Source organism: Manis pentadactyla, chromosome 14, assembly GCF_030020395.1.
Source record: "Manis pentadactyla isolate mManPen7 chromosome 14, mManPen7.hap1, whole genome shotgun sequence".
In the NCBI taxonomy this organism is placed as follows: Eukaryota; Metazoa; Chordata; class Mammalia; order Pholidota; family Manidae; genus Manis; species Manis pentadactyla.
In genome coordinates, this window is record NC_080032.1 from 70,314,226 (window position 1) to 70,339,185 (window position 24,960).

At 43.4% G+C, this 24,960-nt stretch overlaps 2 protein-coding genes across 2 annotated transcripts; one reads left to right on the plus strand and one right to left on the minus strand.

Annotated features, from left to right (window-relative positions):
* Positions 1 to 11,654: 11,654 nt before the first annotated feature.
* CDKN1B (cyclin dependent kinase inhibitor 1B) lies at positions 11,655 to 16,619 on the plus strand. Its single transcript, XM_036909514.2, has 3 exons — positions 11,655 to 12,574; positions 13,106 to 13,235; positions 15,271 to 16,619. The coding sequence occupies exons 1-2, from the start codon at positions 12,100 to 12,102 to the stop codon at positions 13,225 to 13,227; spliced, it is 597 nt and encodes a 198-aa protein (XP_036765409.1). The 5' UTR covers positions 11,655 to 12,099; the 3' UTR covers positions 13,228 to 13,235; positions 15,271 to 16,619.
* A 353-nt stretch (positions 16,620 to 16,972) lies between these two features.
* On the minus strand, positions 16,973 to 21,147 carry LOC118924591 (uncharacterized). Its single transcript, XM_036909480.2, has 2 exons — positions 20,123 to 21,147; positions 16,973 to 19,878 (listed from the first exon to the last, which is right to left on the minus strand). The coding sequence occupies exon 2, from the start codon at positions 18,902 to 18,904 to the stop codon at positions 18,002 to 18,004; it is 903 nt and encodes a 300-aa protein (XP_036765375.2). The 5' UTR covers positions 18,905 to 19,878; positions 20,123 to 21,147; the 3' UTR covers positions 16,973 to 18,001.
* Positions 21,148 to 24,960: the final 3,813 nt, after the last annotated feature.

Sequence of the window (24,960 nt, forward strand, 5' to 3'; positions counted from 1 at the left end):
TTAAAGGGTTGGTATACAATAATGGGCTATCCTGGACAGTGTCAGTGAACAGTAATAGAGAATAATGTGACTTGGCTAGTTACCAAATTAACATTTAGTAAATTGTCCCACTTAATTAACAAATTCACTCACCTCTCCCAATTAAAATCAGACTCATTTCAAACACAACATCTGAAGCCTTCCCTGAGCTCCCCTCTAGAACCTTCATAGCACTGTGCTTGTACCATCTTTTTAAAGCACACATATTTGGCATAGTATTAATGTTGTTTCTTTGTTTAATTTTTATATACAGAATAAAGCTCCTCCCATTGAAAACAGTGATTGTATTTTATTCACTTTTCAAAATTCTACTGACTGGCATTATGGCTCAGACAAATTAGTCACAGTTAAGTATTTGTTAAATATCATTGTGCTGTATTTATCCTAAAATGATTTAAATAGGAAACTATTTCTAAAATTTAAAGTAAGAGCTGGTATCTGACTCACATCTCAAGTGCTTAAAAAAATACAACAGAACCCTCTGTATAGATTAGTATTAGAAAATCAAACTAAACATTCGAGTACGTACTGGTAGATTATGACTAAATCTATAGTAAGTACAGACTTATGACAGATCTAGATCCATATAATGACTCATGTTTTAAAGGACTGGTTTTCTCAATCTGCTTCCTCCCTTTTCTTAGGCCTTTTTCTTTTCCTCCTCTGTTTAAGCTCTTTATGTTCTCTTAACTTCTGTCTTGATAATCACCCCAAACAGGGAATCAGTTAAGGGATGTCTAACTTTTTAAGTCTAAACCACATTTAAAATCCTGAGAAGCTGGCATTCATGTTAGGTAGCAGTCATGATGAACTTGGTAATTGTTAACCCTGTCCATCTAATTGCACCCTTTTACACCCCAGTGATCAAGGCATTCAAGAATGATAATGTAATTCTGTTCTGGTTTTTTCACTTGTGTATACAGTATGCTGACACAAATCCTGTGCTGACACAAATCGTGTGTTGACTGGACTTCGATGGAAGAGTTCTATTAGAATGACTTACAAACAAAAGAGAATCTACCATTTAGGAAATCAGTATGTAATTTTTCTAAATTTTCTGTAATTTGTTTCCATTCTTGTATGATGTTTCTATGCCTTTGCCACTGAGCTGGGAGGCCCTCAAATGCAGAGACCTTGTCTTATATGTCTCTGTTGCTTATTTGTCTTTATAACTCCAGCACTCACATAGCACCTGGCACACTGTAGGTGATCTGTAAGTACGTAATGAGGGAATGAAGTACAGCTTTGATCAAACAATCATATATTCCATGTGAGTTTGGTTGGGGTTGTGTACTTACCAATAGTTATGGAAAGTATCTCTGGGTGGTGGTTGGGTAAGGTCTTTTGGTTGTAAGGAACAGTCACATTTGTTAACATCAAGTAATGTGTGACATGTGTGTTCACATGTGTGACAGGAATCTTAACCATACTGCCAAGTCCTTAGAATGTGGAAAGCCAACCTATGGGGCTTTGGAAGGTTACATGGAAGCATGAATCAAAAGTTCACTTGGAATATGGAGGGTTCCAAATGCCTTTGCCACGGAAGTCCATGGCCTGTTATTCTAACTCATAGTGATGCTGTCAGTGCCTTTATGTCTTTTCTGTGCATCTGCTGTCCTTTTTGCTGTGGCCTTCTCATTCTTCCTATACTTCCCAGTTCTAACTCTTGCATAGGAGTGTAAGATTGGATTAACTAATAACCATCTTGCTTCTCTTGGGTACAGCAGTCTATACTAGGCCACATTATAAACCGTGGCTCTTGGTCAGGGGGCTGGGAGTGGGGCACTTCCTCCTGGAAGGGGCTCTAGACTTGGTAGGTTCCACATCTAGGATCCCTGGTAGAATGCAATGGGGCTCTCTCTCTGACCTATCCAGGAACCATGTATATTTAAAAATTATCTATTGGGTGCTACCTACTTTGCATTTACTTTGTTTCAAGGATCAGTGAAAGGTAAAAAAATATTAAAGACTATAGATTTATATCTGAAGTCAAGGTGAGTATGGCATGGAGGCAGTATATCTATCTGTGTGTTTGGGGCAGGGGTGCCTTTCTGAAAGAGCTTGGTTTAGTGGAAAATGATCAAGTTTTAGGTTATCTTGACTTTGCACCTAATTGTGTATAACCACAGACAAGTCACCTTTTACCTTTATTTCTACTTCCTCACTTGTTAAGGGATATAATATTTGCCTTGACTGCACAGACAATTACAGTCTGCTGTGATCAAATAAATGTTAATTTCAGATTATTAAGTGGGACTATATGAAAATAACCTGAAAATAAATGTTTAATAGGTAGAATCTATGCAGATTTAGAGTTCAATTAAATTTGGTAGGATTCAAGCTCTTGTGATGCTTTTAGAAAAGTAGATTATAGATATGGTTGTGGTTTGGCATATTTTTAAGATTAGGGCTGACATTTCTGGCCTTGTGCTGCCCTCCTGTGCTGTTTAAATAGCTCAGCAGGCAAGTTACATTTGTGAATACTCTGTGGGGTAATTCTACCTTTTTACTTACCCTCTTCTGTCCTCCTGTGGCCACAGAGGGCCTAACTCTTCTGGATATTTCTGTTTCTTCAGTAAAGGAAGAGATGGAAAACTGCTCTGCAACATTCTAGGTCAGAAAATCCTAATCCCGAGTTAAGGAAAAGGGCAACAAATTACAAATTGCATTTGACCCTGGAGATTAAAATTGGTTCACTGATTGAGGAAGATCATAAGCAGATTATTGGGGTTTGTAGAAGAATGCCATTATGACAGCATCAGGAAAGGCTTTTGGTCAAGAATAACTAGGAATGCAACTCATTGCCCTTTTAATATGCCAAGAGTTTATAATATAGCCTGTTATTAATATTGTTTATTTGGTTAATATGACAGGCTATACTAGGGTGGGAACAGAAGATACTGTTCAACATGATTTCCTAAGCAGAACATTAGCCAGTGGAAATGTGAGACTCATAAGAAAAACTCATTTTGTGCTGATTCTCTTAGTACATTCTCCAAAAGTGATTCCTTCCAGAGGTTTAAGATTATTTGTTGGCATGACAGTTTTTAAGAAAGTTAAGAAAAGCTACTGAAAGAAGCATTGTGAAACCATACAATTAAACAGGTAGAGAGGTTAGTCAGTGGGTGGCACTTTTTTAATGGACTTATTCCCACATCTGCCGGTGCCGAGACCTCACGCTTGGCCTGCTTCCAGATGTGTTTCCTGATACTAGAACCTAGCTACCCTCTACTTAGACTAGGTATGTGTGTGCATATAGTACTCGTGTGGGTATTCAGCGTGCATGACTTTCTCTCTTTTTTAGTCGATTCCAATCAGGCTTTCATATCCTCCACTCTACCGAAACGACTCTTAGCAAGATCACCAGTGACCTCCATGCCAAATCCAATGGGCAGTTTTCAGCCCTCGTCTTATTTATGAGCAGTATTTAAACTGTTCGATCTCTGTCTCCTCGAAACCCTTTCTTTCACTTGGTCTCAGGGCCGCCTCTCTCTCGGCTCTCCGCAACTCTGTCAGGCCTCCTTTCAGCCTTCTTTGCCTGGATACTTCCCATCTTCTTGATTTCTAGAAAACTATAATACTCCAAGGCTTATGCCCAGGCCTCTACCCTGTCTAATCTCATTCCTTTGGTGATCTTATCTAGTCCCATAGCTTTAATATCATCTAAATGCTGAATATTTACAAATTTCTGTCTCCAGCACAAACCTCTCTCTCCTATATACACAATTGCTTACTCATATCCCCACTTGGATGTCCATGAATATCTCAAAGTTAACAGATTCAAAGCAAAATTTGTTCATCCCTCAGTCCACCCTATTTCAGGAAATGGCCAACCTCTCTTCAGTTCCTTGGGCCCAAAAGCTCTGGAGTCTCGATGGACTCCTCTCTCTCATGTACACACTCTAATTCCAATCTTTCAGCAAATCCTGTTGGCTGTATCTTTGAAAACACATCGGTCAACTCTACCTTTTCACTACTTAACCCTGTTACCGTCCTGGTCTGAGCCAGCATGACCTCTTTTTGGTTTACTGCAGTGGTTTGCTAACTGGTCCTCTCCACTTCTCTGTTGCTTCTTTGAAGTATCTCCCACTCATCAAAGTAATCCAAGTTAGCCAAAGTCAGATCAAAACTCTCTGCTCACTTTGATTGGAATAAAACCCAAGCGCTTTACATGGCTTTTAGAGTATACATGATCTGGGCCCCTACTTTCTCTCTGATTTCATCTCTTACCTCTTCACCCCTACTTTATTTCAGACTTACTAGTTCCCTTATTTTTCAGCCATCCCAAGCACATTCCTTCCTTAGGGCCCTTGAAGTTACTATTTCCTCTGCCTGGAACACAGAAAATTACATAGTCCATGCTCTCATTTCAGTCAAGCTTCTATTTAGGTGTCACTTCATTGAAGAGTTCTTCCCCGTTATTGGAGCATCTGCCTTCATTACTTTCTGTACCTTTAAGTAGTTTATTTTTAGTTTTAGGACTTACAAACAACATGACATACTATGCTTATTTATTTGTGCATTGTCTGCCTTCCACCCTTGAATGTAAGCCCATTTGATGAAAGTAGGACTTTGATTATTTTTGTTTCTGCTGCGTCTCCAGAGAGTCTGGCATCTGGTAAGGGCTCATTAAAAATTTAATGAATGAAGGAATAAACAAATATTCATGTGAACAGTTATTCAGAATGTGGTCAGGAGCAGAAAATTAGCACTTTCCAGGGTTTTTTTTAGTTGTAAGCTTGCATAAACTGAAGATGGAGATCATAATCAAGGGAGGTTTTCTCCATGTCTTCTCAGTGAAAAGAATAGAATGTTAGTTGAAGTTGGTGGCGGTGAATATGTTTATTGTTCTAAACTCCATATTCTAATCACAGAAGTTGTCCCCTTATGTTTCAGTCATGGAAATTAAATCATGTATGTGGTCATGAGTCCAGGTTCTGCTGTTTATGTCCCATTCTTATGAAATCAGCAATACTAGTAAACCTGTATATACTTACTATCATTTGCTTGGAAATGAAGATTTTAATGCAAGTAAAAATGCCTGATGTATTTTTCCTTCAAAGTCTGACTCCACCAGGTCAGTTCTAAACCATTTCCGGAATCCAGTTTCTTTCAAAAATGCTATTTTTATTTCCAGGAATTGAGTCTCACTTTCCCCAGAACCTTGTTTTTATGAATAGCTCATTGTAGGTAAATTAAGCCAGTGAAGCCTCAGTGATAAAGTTTGCAACCTACCACCTCACTGTACTTTCTATGAGAGGAGTCACAAAAGACTCCGGACTCCATGTCACAGACACCCTAGTCCTAGTGCCTTCTCAGCTCTCTTCTGTGGCTTTGAAACATGCAGCCTCCTCCATCTCAAGGTCTCATCCACAAGAGAGGATAATAACAGATGTCTTGCAAGTTGTGGTTTTTTGACGGTCAAATGTGATGACACCAGAGAAGCTGCTTTCAAATATGTAAAGTATTCTGTTCATCAGGGTTGAACTAAGTCAACTAACAGAAACTCATAACAAACTATCTTGGAGCAAACGGGGGGAAATTGTGTTATGAACACAGGGCTGGCCCATAGAACTTAAGTCCAGGGAGTGGGACCTCATGAACTGCAGGATCCAGAAACTGGGGACTTTTTGGTTGCCAAGGGTTCTCTTTCTAAAACCTGTGGTCTCTATTCTCTGCCGCTCTTGGCATGTCCTTTTCTTATGCTTTACAGTGTCAGTTTATCACGTACAAGCCAACATCACTTTTCTTAGAACCTTTCAATTTCAAATCTACATTAACTTACTGATCTCCAAATTACAATTTACAAATTGAAGTTCCTGAGATCTGGTTGCAAAGTTTCAGGAAAGAGAATTTGGTTGGCCAAGTTTAGGTCAGATAGACACCTCCTCTCCCCTCAAATGGTGAACTTCAGGAAAGGCGTGGGAACAGCATCGTATGATCTATTGTCCCCCAGCAGAGGAGGCTCACAGAGCTGTCCCTGAGAAGGGAGTGTGGGGTGGCGGTGAAACAAGGAGTGTGCACACCCGGAGTGTGACATAAAAGTACCGAGAACACTGCTTGCATCCTTATTCCTATATCTTTGCACTTGTTAAACTGCTTAGTACATGACCTGGCCATAGAATTAATGGTACATTTGTAAATACGGACAGGTCTAGAGAGCCCCACCAACTATGGCAGCCCTTCACATTATGTGTCAGGTTCATGTTCCAACATTGTCTCTGTTGCCCCCTTAAGGAACCTAACCTCATTCTTATCTTGGGGACCCAATTAATTTCAATGCAGACACTGACTCTATCAAACCAAATCCCTATTCCCTGTCTCCCAGACTTTTCCCTTTGTATTAGTTAGAACTGATTGTAAATTTTATAGCAAATGAACCTAAAATGTAATTGTTCAACAAAATAGGAATTAATTTTTTCTTATAGGTCAGTGATCCAGGTTGATGGTGCCTCTATCACCTTCAACATATGGCTTCCCAGACTGCAGTGGTATTCACTTTACAGCCCATGGGAAGGGGGAAAGAAAGGCTGAAGTGGAGGGATCATGTGACAGGTTTTATGCACTGGGCCTGGAAGACTCAGATCACTTTTACTTACATTCTGTTACAGAATACCTGATCACAAGGCCACATCTAACTGCAAAGGAGGCTGGGAAATTTAGTGTAGCTAGGCAGCTATATACCCAGTTATAATTCTGATACTAAGTAAGAAGGTAGGAATGGATTTTGGTAGACAGCTAGCAGTCTGTTTCATCTTTTCTGTGTTAACCTCTCTTAGTTAATGGCATTTTCCCCTCTAATACCCAAGCTTGAGTCCTTAAAAGTCATCCTCCATTTCTCCATCTCAACCCAGTCTCTGTATCTGTTCTACCTACCTAAGCAACATTCATTACATGCTTTCCATTCCTTCCTCCATAGCACTGCTTAAGGCCATTGTGTCTCTTGCATAAGCAACTGCAATCAGCCTTCAAAATTACCTCCCCATGTCAGTCTCTCCAGACTCATCACACCATCCTTTACTCTGCTGTCAGATGCCACTTCCGAACACAGAGATCTGATTGCCCAGGACAGCTTGGGCCCCTCAGCAGTTACCTCTCCACTCAGCGGCCTCTAAGCTCTATACACAAAGAAAGCGCCTGCAGCTCTGCCTTTTGTAGCGCAGGAGACTGGCCAGAACTGCCTCCCACTCTCTGCTCCGAAGCCTCTTCTCCTGGTCTCGTGGCCTGTGCTTCTGCCCTCTTGCCTCACACCTGTACTCTGCCCAAAACCCAGCTCCCTTTGGATTAACACCATAATTGGACTATCTACTCAGCTTTTCATTTAGCTCTGTCCCTAGACATTGTCTCTCAGGGCCCAGGCTTGCTCTTATTCAGGAGACAAGTTGGGACAGTGAAGGATGTTACTCTCTTTACCAAAAGCTCCATCAAGTTCCCATTGTTTACTGAACAAAACAGACTTTTTTTTTTTTAGCATGCCGTCCATGGCCTGCCACTGTCTGCTCCCATCCCCCAATTACCACCCCTGCCAATATATCCTTATACTCTTGACATTTTTCTCCTTCAAGATCTGACTCATTTATCACCTCCTCGAAGGCGTCCTCTTTCTCCCTCCTTTGTACTGCACCTTTGTACTGTGTTCATCCATGAATCGCTCCTACCTCTCTCTGTAGGTTGTGCACACCGTGGTCTCCCCACCTAGGGCGCATACTCCCTAAAGGCAGGGACTGTGACTTAGTCATCCTGCTGCTCCCCACACTGCTGAGAATGACAAGAACATGGCCGCGGGGAATACCTTATACTTGGTAAGATCACATCATTCCACTGCTTAAAACCCCCCCTAACGTCCCAGTGGCTCCCCAAATTACTCAGTGAGAAAATCCCTACATAGGCCTGCATGGTCTGGTAGAATCTGATGTTCTGCTCCCACTCTCCCGTTGCTCCTGTTTCTGGAGCACATCAGACAAGATCTCACTTCAGAACTTTTGCATTTGCTGTTCCCTTTACTGGGGCACTCTTTCCCCAGAGACCTGCGCGGTTTGCTTTCTCACGTCCTCAGGGCTTTCTCTCCAAGGTCAGGTTCTCAGTGAGGCCTTCCCTGACCACTCTATTCACATCAGGACCTCCCAGCACTTTTCCTCTCCCCTGCTGCTTATTTCTCCACTGCAGGTATCACCTCCTCACATAGTATACATTGTATTCATGTATTATTGTGTTTATTTTCTGTCTCCACTCCCCCTACCAGAATGTAAATTTCATCCTAGTTGAAATCTATTTGTTTATGTCTGCATTCCCTAGTCTAGGATAATGCATTCCCTAGTCTAGGATAAATTTGTTGAGAAAAGCAATACACAAATTAATAGAAGGTGCTCCATAAATATTTGTTAAATTGAATGAAAAGTCAGAAGCAGATGACTGGGAAATGTCCAAACTGTGTAACTATGTCGGTTTAGGAGATCAGTGACATTGAGAGAAAGCTGCCTCATGCCTCGGAGGAGGATTCAAACTGCGAAGTTGGGGTGGGAGGGGCAGCTGGGCGAGGGAACGAGTACCTTCGCAGAAACGTTTGGGCTGCCTAACTTCCCCCCGAGAGGACCGCATCTGGGAGATGAGTCTGCCCCACCCCCCGTGTGGACACATGTCTACCACGCAGGTGTTTTAAGTTACTTTGGTCTTTGCGTCTCAACTTGCTGAGGACACAGAAATCTTGGGTGGCTTATGTGACACTCCTCAGCTCTAAGTAGGAAACTACCAGGAGTTAAAATGATAAGGAAACATCACCCAGGACTAGATTCTGGGTCTTGGGGAAGCATAGCCTGTTTTAGAGCAGCGTGAGTAGGACTTGCTGTCTTCCACCCACGCTCCGCCTTTATACTGTTTATCTGAAATTTTTCTCCCTGGCTTACAATTTTGCAGCCGCCTACTTTCCGCAGCAGGATGGCGCTCTGATCTCCACATTCCCTCCTACCTCTGGACTCCCTAGTATTTTTTTCACGCTTGGTCGCTACTACGACAGGCGTTGGCCTTTTCATTATTTGCTGTCCAGATCTCCGGTTCCTTGATTGTAAACAAAACACTTTAGATCATAGCAAGGTCGGTGTAAGCACAGCCTTTCTGCTGGCAGCCAGACGTCTTAAGGTGGCATGACTGACTTGTTTACTTTTTAAGATTAACAAAATGGTGCTTCTACATGTCAGTGTGTGTGTGTTGGGGTGAGGGGATAGAAGTGTTAATCTTGTACTTTTGAGTAAAATATTATTAATTCCATGAATAAAACCAAACTTTTGTGGCAAGGTGTAATACTCTAGAATATCTCCATTTACATATATGTGGTAGTTTCTGTATTTATGCGTGTGAATTTATGTTTACATATAATAAGAGTTCCTGTGTAGCCTAGCAATTATGTAGAAATTTCAACAACAATGATCTAATTTTGGGAATAGAGTATAAATTATGGAATTGGGGCCTACTCTAATTTTCCTGTCCCTCTTCCCTTCTTTTCTAATACAGTAAATTAAGTGGAGCATTAAATGTAGAAAAATTAAGACGATGAGACCTCTTTCTTTGATTCCAGGTAAAATATTTCCTGTCAGGTAGGAAAACCTGACTTCAAAAAAGTTTGGGGCACTGCCTCGCTCACTGCTCTCTGGATCACCTCTGTCCTTCTGGAATCTGCATTTTAGTTGAACTAGTGCACAGTAACATCAACACCCAGTGTCAGCTGCATTTAAGTATTAGTGACCACAGGCCACATCAAGGAAGCATCTGCAGGCAGCCCAGCGGATGAGAAGGAGCCATTTTGCGTCACTTGTGAGTGAGGAGGACCTGCAGACTATATAGTAGAGGCGAATCCAGACAAAAACTTGAACCAGCTGGGGCCACCCGGAAGGAAAGGAAGAGAAAATGAAGCACTCCGAGAGTTAAGAGACCTGCCTCTAGTCTTAGCTCCGCTACCAACTGGGTATGTGTCCCTGGACAGGAAACCTGAGTCTCAATTTCCTTAGTGGTGAAAAGAGAAGGTTGCACCGCAGAGTTCCCAAGGCCCCTCCCCACTCCTTCATTCAGGAGTGTGTGAGGTGAGGCAGGCACACAAAGGGGACAAAAAATACGTGGTTAAGGAAACAAGTTACAAATCAAACTCATCTGTAGCAGAGATGCCTAAGAAAACATTTCTGCTGGGGACTGTTAGAACTGAAGGGGATTCGTTTCCAGTAAACTGCATTAACTTTGGCCCAAACCAAGATTTTACTTATGGGGGTGAGGTGGGGAGGCACTTAAAGACCCTTCCAGCTCTGTCTTAGGTATGACAGCTCTGCCCATTCTATTTTAACTTCCACCACCCCTGCTCAAGAACAAAATAGGTAGATTTCAAGCTGCAAAGGGGAGCAGAGTATCAGACATGAGGACATGATTGTAGTGGCTTTATAAATCACTTCGCACTCTGGACTTTCAGATTATTTTCACCCTTCCACGACTTGCAGCCCTCTAAAAGCATTCATTTGCATCAGAATGTTCTGGGTGGTTTGAGGGAGCGAATCCAGTGGGAGAGAAAAGTGGAGGAAGGAAGGAGCTGTTGTATTTGGCGGCAGGACTCAGGTAGAGGAAACTGCTACAACCCGGGAAAGCACTGAAAAAGAGAAAGAGGAGACGAGTTCCCACACGCAGCTCGTGGCAGTGGCCTTAACTGGGCTTTGGGAAGCAAGAACCTAGGCCAGGGGTGTAACCTCGCTTTTGAAAAGGAAATGCGGCTGAGACAGGTACAAAGTTTATTAGGGACTTGGGAGACCAGTCAAGTTTTTGATCTTGAAGTCCTGTTTTAACTTTTAGTGAGGGAGAGCTTGGATTCCGCATACATTATAAATGCTGTGCCTACTCCAGGCTAATTTATAGAAGGACATTCTCCTTGGCTCCGTCCCTAGGCCCCTGCCTCCCCTAGAGGAGCAAAGCCTGCTGGGTCGAAGGGAAGCACTGCTCAACCCCAGCTAGGGCACCTAGGCAGGCGGCCTCCCAGCCCCTCCGCGGGTCACCCGCGTCCGCGCAGTGCGGGAGGTTGGGGCCGCGGGGAGAGCCCAGCTGCAGGCAAAGCTCCCACGACCTGCCCCCCGGCCTCCCGCAGCTGCCCCCCGGCGCGGCGAGTGCGGGAAAACAAGCTCGCCGCCGAGGCGCATGGCGAGCTGCTCGCAGCCTTCGCTATCATCTGGTCCAGCCCCTCGGTTTCCTGGCGGGGAGTGGGCGCGGGGCTCCGGAGCGGCAGTGCGCCTGCCAGCGCCGCGCAGGGACCAGATCCTAAGGCCCCGCCGCCCCGCCGCCCCGTCGCCCCACCTCGCAGGCCCCTCCTTCCCCAGCCTCCCGGCCGTTTGGCTAGTTTGTTTGTCTTTTTAATTTCTCCGAGGCCAGCCGGAGCAGGTTTGCTGGCAGCAGCGCACCTCCAGCAATCACGCGACCAGCCAATCTCCGGGCGGCGCTCTCGGAGTCGGCGCGCTCGCGCCTGGGCCACCTTAAGGCCGCGCTCGCCAACCTCGGCGGGGCGGCTCCCGGCGCCGCGACCAATGGATCTCCTCCTCTGTTTAAATAGACTTGCGGTGTCAATCATTTTCTTCTTCGTCAGCCTCCCTTCCACCGCCATATTGGGCAACTAAAAAAAGGGGGCTCGTCTTTTCGGGGTGTTTTCTCCCCCTCCCCTCTCTGCCCGCTCACTCGCCGCTCCGCGACTCGACGCCGGCAAGGTTTGGAGAGGCGCTCGCTTCGCGGGGCCCGCGCTCGCGGCAGCCCGGACTGGGACTGGCCCAGCCGCTCCTCCCCGCCCTCCCCGCCCTCCCGCTCGCCCGCACACTTGATCGGCGGGGACTCTGGGCCGCCTGGCCCGGGCTCCCCCTGCCCCCTCCCCCAGAGCCAGCGCGCCCCCGACGCTCGGGCAGCCACTTGCTGGTGTTTGTTGCTCTTGGCTCCCGGCGCGGTCGCAGGGCTTATAAGAGGGGTTCGGGCTGGGTCGGGGCGTTTTGTTTTGTTCGGTTTTGTTTTCCGAGAGCGCGAGCGAGGCGGTCGTAAAGACCCAGGAGGAAAATGTCAAACGTGCGAGTGTCTAACGGGAGCCCGAGCCTGGAGCGGATGGACGCCAGACAGGCGGAGTACCCCAAGCCCTCAGCCTGCAGAAACCTCTTCGGCCCGGTGAATCACGAAGAGTTGACCCGGGACTTGGAGAAGCACTGCAGAGACATGGAAGAGGCAAGCCAGCGCAAGTGGAATTTTGATTTTCAGAATCACAAGCCCCTGGAGGGCAAGTACGAGTGGCAAGAGGTGGAGAAGGGCAGCTTGCCCGAGTTCTACTACAGACCCCCGCGGCCCCCCAAAGGCGCCTGCAAGGTGCCGGCGCTGGAGGGCCAGGATGTCAGCGCGAACCGCCCGACGGTGCCTTTAATTGGGTCTCAGGCGAACTCAGAGGACTCCCATTTGGTAGACCCAAAGACTGATACCTCGGACAGCCAGACGGGGCTGGCGGAGCAGTGCGCCGGGATGAGGAAGAGACCCGCGGCGGACGGTAAGGACCCTTTCCAAGCCCTGAAATGAAAGTCTGCCTGACTGCCTGGGCCACCGCTTTGCCTGCTGGAGGGTCTTAATAGAGCTTTATTTTCAGCGTATTCTGATTTCGCTTTTGGGGAGCGAACTCTCCTCATCTTCGGTTTTGAATGCTATCTGGCTGACTACTTGTCTGTTTATGATTTTTAAGTCAGAAACGTGGGACTGTATGATCTGGTAATTTCTCGAACTGAAAAAAACCTTGCAGGTCTCCCCGCTGGCCGGCGGTAGGTGTGTGACAGCGTTGGGATGTTTATCAGTCTCCTCCCTCTTCGCTGTGGAGAGAGCGCTTTGGGGCGTAGAATGCACTTTCTGTTATGGGAAAACAACCTCATTTTTGTGCCCTTAAAGGCCACTGGGAATGACGGGTACGGGATTGTGGGTGGAGGTGGTGGGTTTTTCATCCCCTGACTATTGTGCCAACTTCTGTCAGCCATTGTTTTTTCTAATAAAGATTGTGTGTGTTCTTTTTAAAATTCCGCCTTGCCTGTAGATTCCTCTCCTCAAAACAAAAGAGCCAACAGAACAGAAGAAAATGTTTCAGACGGTTCCCCGAATGCGGGCGCAGTGGAGCAGACGCCCAAGAAGCCGGGCCTCCGAAGACGTCAAACGTAAACTGCTCGGTGGGTAGAGGACTAGGAGGAAGAACTTGACACCCGAATGGGGCTGCAGGAACTCGTGGGCTTTCAGACCCCCAGATAACCCCATCGTAGCAGTTGCTGTCAGATTAAAGCTTGTGGGGTTTTGGTTTGCTTATATTTTGTGGGGTCAAGAAAGTATGGATGGGAAAGGCTGGAAATCACTTTGAGGATACGGTAGTTCTTAACAGTTTCTACTTTCTGAGACCGTTTTTCCTTGAAACACGCAACAACTAGAGCCAAGTGTCTCAGTCAAGTACTTGTAATCAAGGACCCCTTGGGTAGGAATGTCAGTTCCCTATGAGTCCCACCAAAATGTGTTGGGAACAATAGGTCCTTTCCTCATCTGAATAAGAACTGGGGTATGCCTGGGTCCCACTTCATGAGAATTTATTTCCCATGAGGTTCAGGTTGGGTCAGTAATGGATTTTGAGCCATCCGGGGAAGAATGGCAAATAAATGATTAAATTTAAATTTTTAGGTAAAATTGGGTCATATTTAGTTAATTCAGTGGTTAGAAATGTGAGTAGAGAGGTATGTTGTGTTCTTTGTCATTTTCATAAATTGTCCCTTTCCTTATTTTCTGATAGCTTTTGAGAACAGAAAAGGAACCTATGTATTTAAAATAACCAAAGTGGAAAGCTCAAAAATACTAAGGTTCCTACAGAATTTTGAACACGAATTAACAAAGCAGAATTAACTCTGCCAGAGTAAGCAGTCCAGGAACACGTCAGCATGAGTATGCTAATTGTGCTATAACAGGATGATTTGGGTATTTCTAGGGGAAATGAATAGTAGATAGCAAGACTGGCAAGGGTAGGTCTACCCCAAACAAGGGAAGTGGAGATTTTCCCATCTGCTAAAATCTGATCAACATGAATAGCTAATTTGAATATTTCAACCCCAACCTGATGTGAATTGGCTATCCATAATGATCAAACTACATATATTAATAGTTTGTAAACTTCTTACAGACAAGGACTGTGACCCCTTTTTTTCCAAATCACACTTATAGCCTAGCATGTGAAGCTGTCTTAATAGATGTTGATTTAAGTCCTCATTTAAAAAAACTAAAAATAAATTAAGAACAGGGATTCAGGTGGGATTCAAGTTTTATTTTCAAATCATCATGTCATATATGTGACTTCACACCTGGTATTTTTTTGGAGCTTATATAATATGGCACTATAGAACCTCTATATTACAGCTATAAGTGAAGTGGGAAAATATGTTAATTTTTTTCTGAAGCAGCCTTAACACCTGCAGCTCTTGTTGCTTTGTGACTTGTGGCCGAGCTCTTCACATGAGCCACGGTGAATCAGACCTGCTGGATTTTGATCTGGCCCCATTCTGACATACAGAGAGGCAATTGTTAGTAAATAGTGCCAATTCAGAGAATACTAGAAATAGTAGTAAGGACTTTTTCAGAAGCATTCAAGTGTGTATTCTGCGTATGACTAAGAAAGACTCTAGTACTTGAAAGAAAGTTAATGGAATTTTCTTGGGAGAGACTTTATAAGTTTTACTTAAAATTATTTTTCAAAGTTGAACGTGTCATTACTCCTGCAGTCACAGTCTCTTAATTTTCCTATCTCTTTTTTCTCACCATCTTTGACCCCGATTCTCTACACCACGGTCTCTCAACCTCTGCACTATTGACATTTTGGGCCAAATAATTCTTTGTTGTAGAGGCTGTTTTGTGCCTTGTAAAATGTTTGGCAGCATCCCTGGCCTCTCCCACTGGATACCGATAGCACCCCCACCCCCAACCCCAGTATGACAACCAGACATTGCTAATGTCCTCTGGGGGGCCAGAATGCCCACTGTCACAACACAGAGGATAGTAAGAATCCAGAGCAGGAAATGTTGGATGGAGATGACTACACTGATCAACTTTTAGTACATACTTTGCTTTTGCTTTGCACAGGTATTTCCCAACTAAGTGACCAAGTAATTCCTGTAATTTATTGGTAATGTTACTTTAGTGCTTCTCTCTTAATGCTTTTTGTTTCTTTTGCAGACTTGGGTACATTTCCTTGTTTATCCTATACATCACTGCTTGATGAAGCAAGGAAGATACAAATGAAAAGTTTTAAATACATATCGCTGACTCCATGGAATGGACATCCTGTATAAGCACTGAAAAACAACAACACAATAACACTAAAATGTTAGGCACTCTTAAATGATCTGCCTCTAAAAGCGTTGGATGTAGCATTGTGCAATTAGGTTTTTCCTTATTTGCTTCATTGTACTACCTGTGTATATAGTTTTTACTTTTTATGTAGCACATAAACTGGGGAAGGGAGGGCAGGGTGGGGGCTGAGGAATTGGCATGGGAGGTATGAAGAGCTTGCTTCAATCTAGAGCAAGGAGAAAAATATTTGACTTGCATAAAGGAGAGGCAGTTTTGGGGGAAGGGTTTGTGTTTTCTTTAAAGATGTAATGTCCCTTTCAGTGAAAACTGATACTTCATTTTTAAAATCGTCCAAATTTGAACACTGACTACAAATAATTGCTATTTATTTTTACATGAAGCTTTTTCTTATTTGGGAGCTCTGATGATTCCGTTATGTAGCAGCAAATGGCTTTTTTTTTTCTTTAAAGAAACAACAGCGAGTCTATCCTCAGTGCGTCTACCCTAGGCCCCCCTAAATTGGAATTTATCAGTTAATTATTCAGCAGTTAGGTAATCACTCCAGTTAAGTAATTCTGGGAGAAAATCTGGGGTGTCTGGGGGGAGTTCTAAATGCTCAGAATGGACCATCTAATTCTTAGCAGATTTCTTGAGAAATTTTCTTAATTTTCTTCTTACTTTAGGCTGTGTAGGCAGTCAAAATAATTCTAAATCCTTGGGTTGTTTTTTTTTTAAGGTCTGTAACTCCACATAAAAAATAATGAAGTAATTTTAAATTTAAAGCTTCTCATTCTGTTTAATTTGCCCAAAGGAAAGTGGTGTTTTTAAATGAAAGTGTGTATAGAGAAAAGCACACGTGGAAAAGTGAAATGGATACTACATCTTTAAACAGTATTTTTAAATTGCCTGTGTATGTGTATGAAACAAAACCATTTGAATTGTACCTGTGTACATAACTCTGTAAAGACACTGAAAAATTATACTAACTTATTTATGTTAAAAAGATTTTTTTTTTTAATCTAGGCAATATATAAGCCAAAGTGGCATGTTTTGTGCATTTGTAAATGCTGTATTGGGTAGAATAGGTTTTTTCCCTTCTTCTGTTAAATAATATGGCTATGCTTAAAAGGTTGCATACTGAGCCAAGTATAATTTTTTGTAATGTGTGAAAAAAATGCCAATTATTGTTACACATCAAGCAATCAATAAAAAACTCCATAGCTATTCATTGAGTTGAACTGTAATGTGCTTTACTCAGTGTGAGGTATTTGACCTGGCATTCTAGTTGTATTTACACAAATATAATATGAAGTGGCAAATACCTAGATAAATCAGGTTCACAGCTCAGATGTTTATGTGGGTCCGAATGTAGCAGTCACTATTTTGTTCTTTTTGGATGGACAAAGCTTGAGAAGTGTGGAGTGGAAGAGTCACATTTTGACATAAATAAGATTGTCAAAAGTGTGCATTAGTTTCAATATGTATGTCTTCTAGGATATAAATATGTCAGAACCAAAAATTGTTACATAAGTAGACTGAACACACTTTTGTAGGACTGAAAATGAAAGTAACATGGTGACTTCTCTAAATTCTGTATTTACACATGCAGTGTTGTGAAGAATTCGAGCAATTGTTCACACCACCTAATCTACACCTCTTGCCCAAAATACTCAGAAGTCTTTTAGAAATTTGGATGCATTCCACGCTAATTTAGATAAAATAGGCATTCTTCAAATAAACTGGTTACACTAATTCCTCAATTTATAAATCTCTTGGTTATTATCTACACAACCCCAAACTAGTTAATCTAAATACCAAATCTGTGTGGGTTTTGGGTCCCCATGTCCACATGACAGGGAGAGAGATTTTTTTACTTAAACAAAAAATTTCAACAAGTCATTTAAAGACAGATTTACTAAAATAATTCCTGTAATACCACATTCTCAAGAAATGTGGTTGAGGTGTAAAAGTAAGTTTTTTTTTTCCAGGAATCTGTAAATGGTTAAATTGCAAAAATCTAAATTTGGGTTAAACAGTTCCCTCAAATACTTGTAATCACATTATTGCACCCCAAAAGGGGCTCTAAACACCATAGTTCGAGCTTAGTTTGACCCAAAGTTACTTTTTTTTTTTTTAAGAAGGGTTGACTCTCTTCGGCTGCCGGGAAGGGAAAAGTAGATCCTCTGTAGCTGGGCTACATCTTCCCTTTAGGTATTATTTTAATTAAAGCCTAAAGGGGTTTTTGTGGCTCTATTCAAAACACGCGTACAGGCTGTTTTTCAGGAAGGCGCTGAGAAAGCAAGAAAAACAATTCAAAACGGGTTGTCAGGAAATAGTGAAATAAAACGAGTTTGTCTGAGCCAAAAAGGGTACTTTAAAATTAAAATGTGTCTTTAAAGAGGTGCGGGGGGGGGGGAATCTTCCCTTAATTGCTGCCTTTACCCCCATTTTCCTTTCCTAAAGAGACATCTGTAATGTGAATTTTCAGAGATTGCATTTTAGGCGTGCAGGGCCAGCAAGAAGTGGATGCTTGCCGCCCTAGGCACGTTCACAGGAACGCAGCCCCCCCGCCCCCCGTCACTGGGTCGATCCTTTACACGTCTGTGTCAAGTCTTCAAATGCGTCCCAGGGGTTTGGAACGTCCTGACGCGGGCTCCGGACTGCGGGGCCCGCCGTGAGCGTCCCTCAGAGGGATGCGGCCGCTGGCGCCAGCCACCCCTGCCCCGCTACCCGGGCCACTGCGCCGTCGTCTCCTCAAACTGTCCCGCAGTCCCGCGCCCGCCAGCCGCGGCATTTGCGGGCCTGGCTGGCTGTCGCCTTGGGACAAGTTGGCCAGTGAGTCTCGTTCCTTGGCTGCAACTTGCAGCTCCCGCACCGTCCGGGTCTCTGGGCGCAGTTCCCGCGCTCGGGCGCCCGCAGGCCGTGGAGGGCGGCTGCGCCTCGGCCCGCGCAGCGGGGTTGGGCGGTTGCTCAGAAATTTTCCTCCTTCATCACCTCTCGTCTGGGCTCCGAAAGAAGCGAAAACCCCCATTCTTCTCCACATTCGGACCCTCAAAGCAGCACCCTGCCCATCCCAGGGCGCTTGGGGCATTTGAGCGAAGGGGAGAACCTTTCCGAATTTGTGGACCCTCCAGGGCAGCCCGCTCCCACCCCCACCCCGGGCTCCAATGATCCGCAGCCCCGCGCATTTCGAAAGGCTTCCCGGCTCGCCGGCCGCCCTAGAGGGCCGCAGCCGCGCGCTGAAGGGCCGAGCGCCACAGCCGCTTGCGGGGGTCGCTTCCTCCCCTACACCCGCTTTGCAGGGTTTCCCCAGCGCATCCACTTCGATCCTGTGCGGGGCACCGGCGCAGGAAAGAACTAGGGAAATGTGGGTCCAGGGGTATGACTGGGGGACAGAGGGTACCAAGGAAATCGACAAGGGGAGCGGGGTGGGCGGCCTTTCAGGCCAAGGTGCGCCCACCGCCCCGGGCCGCGCCGAGCGACCTTTCCTGGCGGCCGGGAACGCTGCCTTCGCCATGTCACCTTCATCATCGTTACCGTAGACACTTGCTCTTCACAAGCTTTTCCGGCTTGCAAAATATGTCCTAAAATCTCGTCTAGGATCTCTGATCAATTTTGCGGAGTATGAATTTCTTTTTCTGATTTGCCATCTCCTTCACCTGAGCCACACCCTGCGCCCCGGTCCCCTCCCTCCGGGCCAAAATCAAGGTAAAAATCCTGCAAGCGAAGCTGGGGGTGGGGGTGGGGGTGGGGCAGGGAAACAGGGCCCACGGTCACGCTAGAAGCCCCCGCCCCGGGATGGGGGACCTTCGGGGCCTCGGCTCGCTTGGGGGTGGGGCGGGGTGGGGTCAGCCTCCGTCAGACCCAGCGGAACCGAAAGTGGAGCGTTTACACGTAAACTCGTCCCGCGCGGTCACCCGCGCCCCAGGCCTGTCTCGCGTGGGGACACACGCAGAGTGCGCAGGAATCGGAAAGTAAAAAAATACAGAAAAATATCGACGCGTGCTGGGCGCGAAACGTCGACGTGCCTGTAAAGGAACGTTAAGAAAAGGCAGGAGCAGGGCGCGCAGCCGGGACGCGGGCCGGGGGATTGCATCATTGCAGCTCCCCCTCCAGAAAAGGCCCCGATCCGCGGCGACCATCATGGCGCTCGCGCCGGGCCGCGCCTCCCGCGCGCCTTCCCCGAGCGCTCGGGCCACGGGCGCCGAGCTCAGAGCAGCATTTTGCAAACATCTTCCCTTTCTCTGGCGCGCCCGGCCCCCCACCCCCTCCTTCCTTTTTTGTGTTAGTGTCTGTGAGTGCGTGCGTCCGTGTGACTGTGCGTGTGGACTGGAGAACTTACAGATTATTTTTTTCCTCTTTTTTTTTCCCCCTCCCGTGCTGGTGGTTGTAAACTTGATTGGCATTGGCTGCGCCCACTGACCCCTGCGCTGAGTCCACTGAAGATTTAAGGTGGATCCGAAAGGCGGCAGCTGCAGGCGGAGTCTCGCGCTGGAGCGGGTTTTGGAGGAAAAAAAAAAAAAAAAAAAAAAAAAAGAGCCCCAAAGCTAGCGCCCGCCGCGTTTTTGCGAATCCCCAGCGGTACCAGGCCCCGCGCCCGCCCCGCCCGTCGCGCACTTCCTCCGCCCGCCTCCCGCTTCTTCCCCATTGGCCCGCTGGTGCAGTTTGAATTTTTTTCTTGGATGCTTGTTTTCTTGTAAAAAATACAGTACCCAGATCGTGCTACGGAACCTACTTCGGCGGCCCGAGGTGGGGTATTTGAGCCCGGTTTTGTGCAGGCGGGAGAGCGGAGGATGGGCGGAGCTTCTGTTCCAAAATTTCCCCCCAATGTGCTTGCCAGTGTGCAGGCGAGTGGGGGAGCGTGGGGCGGCGGTAACAGGAGAAGCTTTGGGGGGTGCGGCAGAGATGTAGTATAAACGTTAATGGATGTCCAGGGCGCGTCGTTTCACCGGCTGCTGGCCAGAGGTACTAAGGAGGCGCTGGCAGGAACCCCAGCGAGGATGCACCTTCCCATGCCTTGGAAAGGTAGAATGCGGAGGGCGGGAGGGTGAAGGAGGCCTAGAAAAGAACACCTCACTACCAAGGGTTAAAAAAAAGGAGAGAAGAAATGCATATATAGCACAAATGTATTATTTCAAGCGCCACGCAGTCAGAAACTCATCAAATTCAGGCAGGTGGTGTCGTTTTTACTGAATTAAAAAAAAAAGTTTTCTGTCTCTGAATTCCAGGGTGTTTTTGAGTAACGAAAATGTGGGAGACAGGGAACATGACTTTTTTAAAGTGCCTTTGATTTCTGGGTCTGGAAATTAATCCTTTTGATAAAAGACTTTAAGATTTAGGATAATGTTATTTGTAATGCAGGTCTAATAGAAATGGTAACCTTTATTAGAACCCAATTGTGTTTTACTGTACTGTGAAAAATTGTAAAGTTTGCACTAATTCAAATTCTCCGAATTTATCTCTAGGTTAGTGAAGTTAGTATGTATACCTACTTTTTGGGGGTCTTAATTTTGTTGTGGTGTAGCTAACCATTTTAACCAGATACTCAGCTCTGGCTTTCCAACAGTTCTTCACCTAACCTCCCACCCAATTTTTAGTTCATAACCCAACTAATCCCTTACTTCCCCACCCCATATAAGCTTCTCAAACCGCCACAGACCAACCTGCTTGTGTGCTAGCAAGGAATTTTTTTGGGGGTTAAGATTGCACCAAAATGGACTGGCTAGCTGAAGGAGCAGCGAACTCACAACCTCTGAAAGTGTGAGTCAAGCACTAGTCTGGATAACCCCCTGATAAGGGACAGTGTAGACAAGATAAATATATCAAATAAGTATTAGGGCTAGTGACGATCAAAGTCTGTTCTAGACCCTTGAGATACTTTATTTCCAACCTTGGACTTAATAGATTTCCTTGGCCATTACCATCTTCTAGAGATGTACTGTCCATTATGGTAGCTGAAAGTTATATGTGGCTTTTGAGCACTTGAATATGGCCAGTCCAAATGAGATGCGCTGTAAGTGTGTAATATATGCTGGTTTTCCAAGAATTAGCATGGAAAGGAATGTTAAATATCTCATTAATAACTTTTATATTGATTAGATGTGGAAGTGATTGTATTTTTGATATATTGGGTTAAAAAAGTGTTACTAAATTTCATGTTTCTTTTTACTTCTTTGTAGTGGGGTTACTAGACAGTTTTAATTTATAGGTGTGACTCATATTTCTGTTGGACATTGCTGTTCTGGACCAACACCTTATGGTAACTTGAAGCCCCATCTTTGAGAATGGTGACTAATAATACTGAGAAGTAGATGTTAATTTCCAGCTGCCGTCTTATCTTTCCAAGTGAAAGCAAGGCCTCTGGAATCTTAAAAAAAAAAATTCTGCCAACACTTAACACCTACCATTTAAACTTTATCACCTAGTATTGGGTTTGGGCCCTGACTATGGAAATATGGTACAGATACATTCGATTAAATCAGAATTTGATCACAGCTTTTCACATTATGTAAATAGAGACTGGGGAGTCCATTGTGTTAGGACTGACTCTGGAAACAAAAAATTAGACCCCAAACAACCTCACAGGTAACTTTTCATTGCCATTCTTCAGTGGGCAGGAAGGCCGTGGGAAGATGGAGCGCCTTCTCATTCTAGGATGCTTATTTCTAACGGGACACTTGAGCAAGTGAGAAGGTATGCCATATTCTTGGATAGGAATGCTCAACATGCTGAAGATGGCATTTAAATTTATATCTTTTAAATTAAATTTATACCTTTATACTCAATTCTGGTAAGTCTGATCATCTTATTTCATTCTATTGTTCTACCAGTTTATGCACTCAGGACCATATTGTAATTACTGTAAATATATGTTTTAATTTCTGGTAGCACTAATCCTCCATGGCCAACCAGTCCCTTTCCTCCTCTTTTTTTTCAGGATTTTCCTAGCTTCTTTGGCTTGCCTTTTTTTCCATTTATATATAAAATGAATTTGGTTGGAAATGAAATTTCTGTTGGCATTAAAAACAAAACTAAGTGGGATCTCACACTTTATACCGGGATAAATTCCTGAAGGATTAGTGTAGAATGTAGAAAAATGAAATTATAGATGTACCAGAAGAAATGTCAGAGGATCTTTAAAAATAAAATCTCAGAGTTAGGAAAGTCTTTCTAGGTATGATACAAAACAGAATCCTTTAAATATAATATTGTTAAATTCAATGATGTAAAAACAAAAAATGTTTGCATGGCAAAATCTACCATAGCAAAGTCAAAAGACAAGGACACAGGGAGTGATGGTTGCACAACAATGCGAATGTACTTAAATGCCACTGAACTGTCCCCTTAAAAACGGTTAAAGTGGTAACTTGTATGTTATGCATATTTAACTGCAATAATAAGTAAATAAATAAATACATTAATTAAAAAATACCACAATAATAACAAACAAATACACAACTACTAGAAAAATTTTAAAGTTCTCCCATGTTCTATCTAACAGAATGCCACACACAGTGTTCTGGGTCCCATCCTTTGTGAGAAATTTGTGTGGTGGTTCCACTTCTGGAGTCAGACTGCTTGGGTTTGAGTCTCTTACCTATCTTACTGCCTGTGAAAGTTTTTGCAAGTTATTTCACCTTTTAAAGTTTCTGTTTCTTTGATTATACAGTAACAATGCTTACACCTCTTTCATAGGCTTATTAAAACTATTCAGTGGAGTGATGTATGTGCAGTACTTAGCCTTGTACCTGGCTATAATAATAACTATTATATAAAAATATAATAAACAGACATCCAGTTCTTATTTTGGTTTCCCAAGTAACCACAATCAACATTGTAAATATGTTTAACATTGTAACACTGTAAATATGTTTCCCATTTTAAATTACTGCTGTTATTACCCTTGAGAAGAACAAGTCCTTTTTATTGGGCTCTTAACAGAATTAATATATTGCCAAAAAATGGTTAAAATGGTAAATTTTATGTTATGTGTATTTAACACAGTTTTTTTAAAAGCTTAAAAAAACAAGGTATTTTTTGAGTTTAGGGCCAACTCATTCTGGGTAAAAACCTGATATAGATTTGTTGGTGTAAATCAGTAACACACACATACGCGTACATGCACAAAGACAGTGGCAAATGGGGAAAAATGTTTGCAACTCATATATCAAAGGGCTAATTTCCTGATAAATAAAGAGGTTCTACAAATAATGGGAAAAAGCAAACCAATAAAAATAAGCAAACACTATGAACATCATTTTCAGAAAAGGAAAATCAAAACGCTCTTAAAATATAAACACATGCTCAATTGTAGTTTGAGACTTGGGATAGAAATTATATACAGAATACATAAGTATAGGTAAGTAGAGTCACAGTCAGCATTACTCAGATACAAAGATAGCCATTATCCATCCTTTCTTGATAGTTTAACCTTTGCTTCTCTCCTCTCTATCCAAGGCTGAGTGGTTTTTATTTTTCCCCAGATTCATCTGTGACCAGAGAATCAGGGAGTTTGCATGTGCGGAAGCCATGAGCACCTTTGAAGTTCAGTGTAAAATCCAAACCATCTAGTCTCTGCCTTAGTAGCATCACCTTTCTTTGCACATAGAGAACCCCTGAACCAGCCTCTCAAGGCAAGTACAACTACCTTTCTTGACACATCTCATCCATTCCTGCTTTTAATTCCTGTATATCAGCTAATAACCTGGGTCTCTCAAAAATCAACACTTTATTTTGGCTTTTCCATCAAGTTCTCTATTCTCTTGAAAGCTTCAAGCAGGATTTATTATACAATTAACATGAAATGTCAAACAATAGAGAGACTATGTTATGGAAAATATGGTGTTAGGTTATAGCTAACCATGTGGGGAAAATGTTGAATTCCTCCTCCTACACATACACATTTACACACAGTGTTTTAATATTATATATTATATTAATTATATTTAAAAATTACAAAATTAATATATAGTGTGGGTTTATTCTTTGATTTAGCAATTCCTTTTCCATGAATTTACTTTTGAAATGTAATTAGATGTGTGACTAAAGGTGTTTGTCTTTTTGTATATATAATATATATATATATTTAAAATGACAATTGTAAAGTCATTTTCGATTTTAAAAAGCAACAAAAAAGTAAACAACCAAACAACAGCCCTTTAGATTTAGGAATGAATACACATCCTTATTTGATTGAACCAACTATAGTATATCCAAAACTGACACAGATTGCAGCTGTTAAGCTACACCCTGCATAACTTATATACATAATAGGAAAAGTCAGTAGTATTAAATCAGGCACAGAGAAAATATTGATAGTGTGATCTCATTTTTGTAAAAATGTTTTGATTCATTTATATATACATAGAACCAACCTTAAAGGTCATCCTTCACATTGATAGTTTTGATTTCTGAAGTGGGATTATGAAGAGACTTTCACTTTATGTATTTAGGTATTGGTTGCATTTTTATAATGAGTTTTAACAAGAAAAAACCATAAAGATATTTCAAATAAAAAAGAATTATTCTTAACAGTTCTTGAACACAGAGTAAGTTTCTCTTTGTGTCTCACAT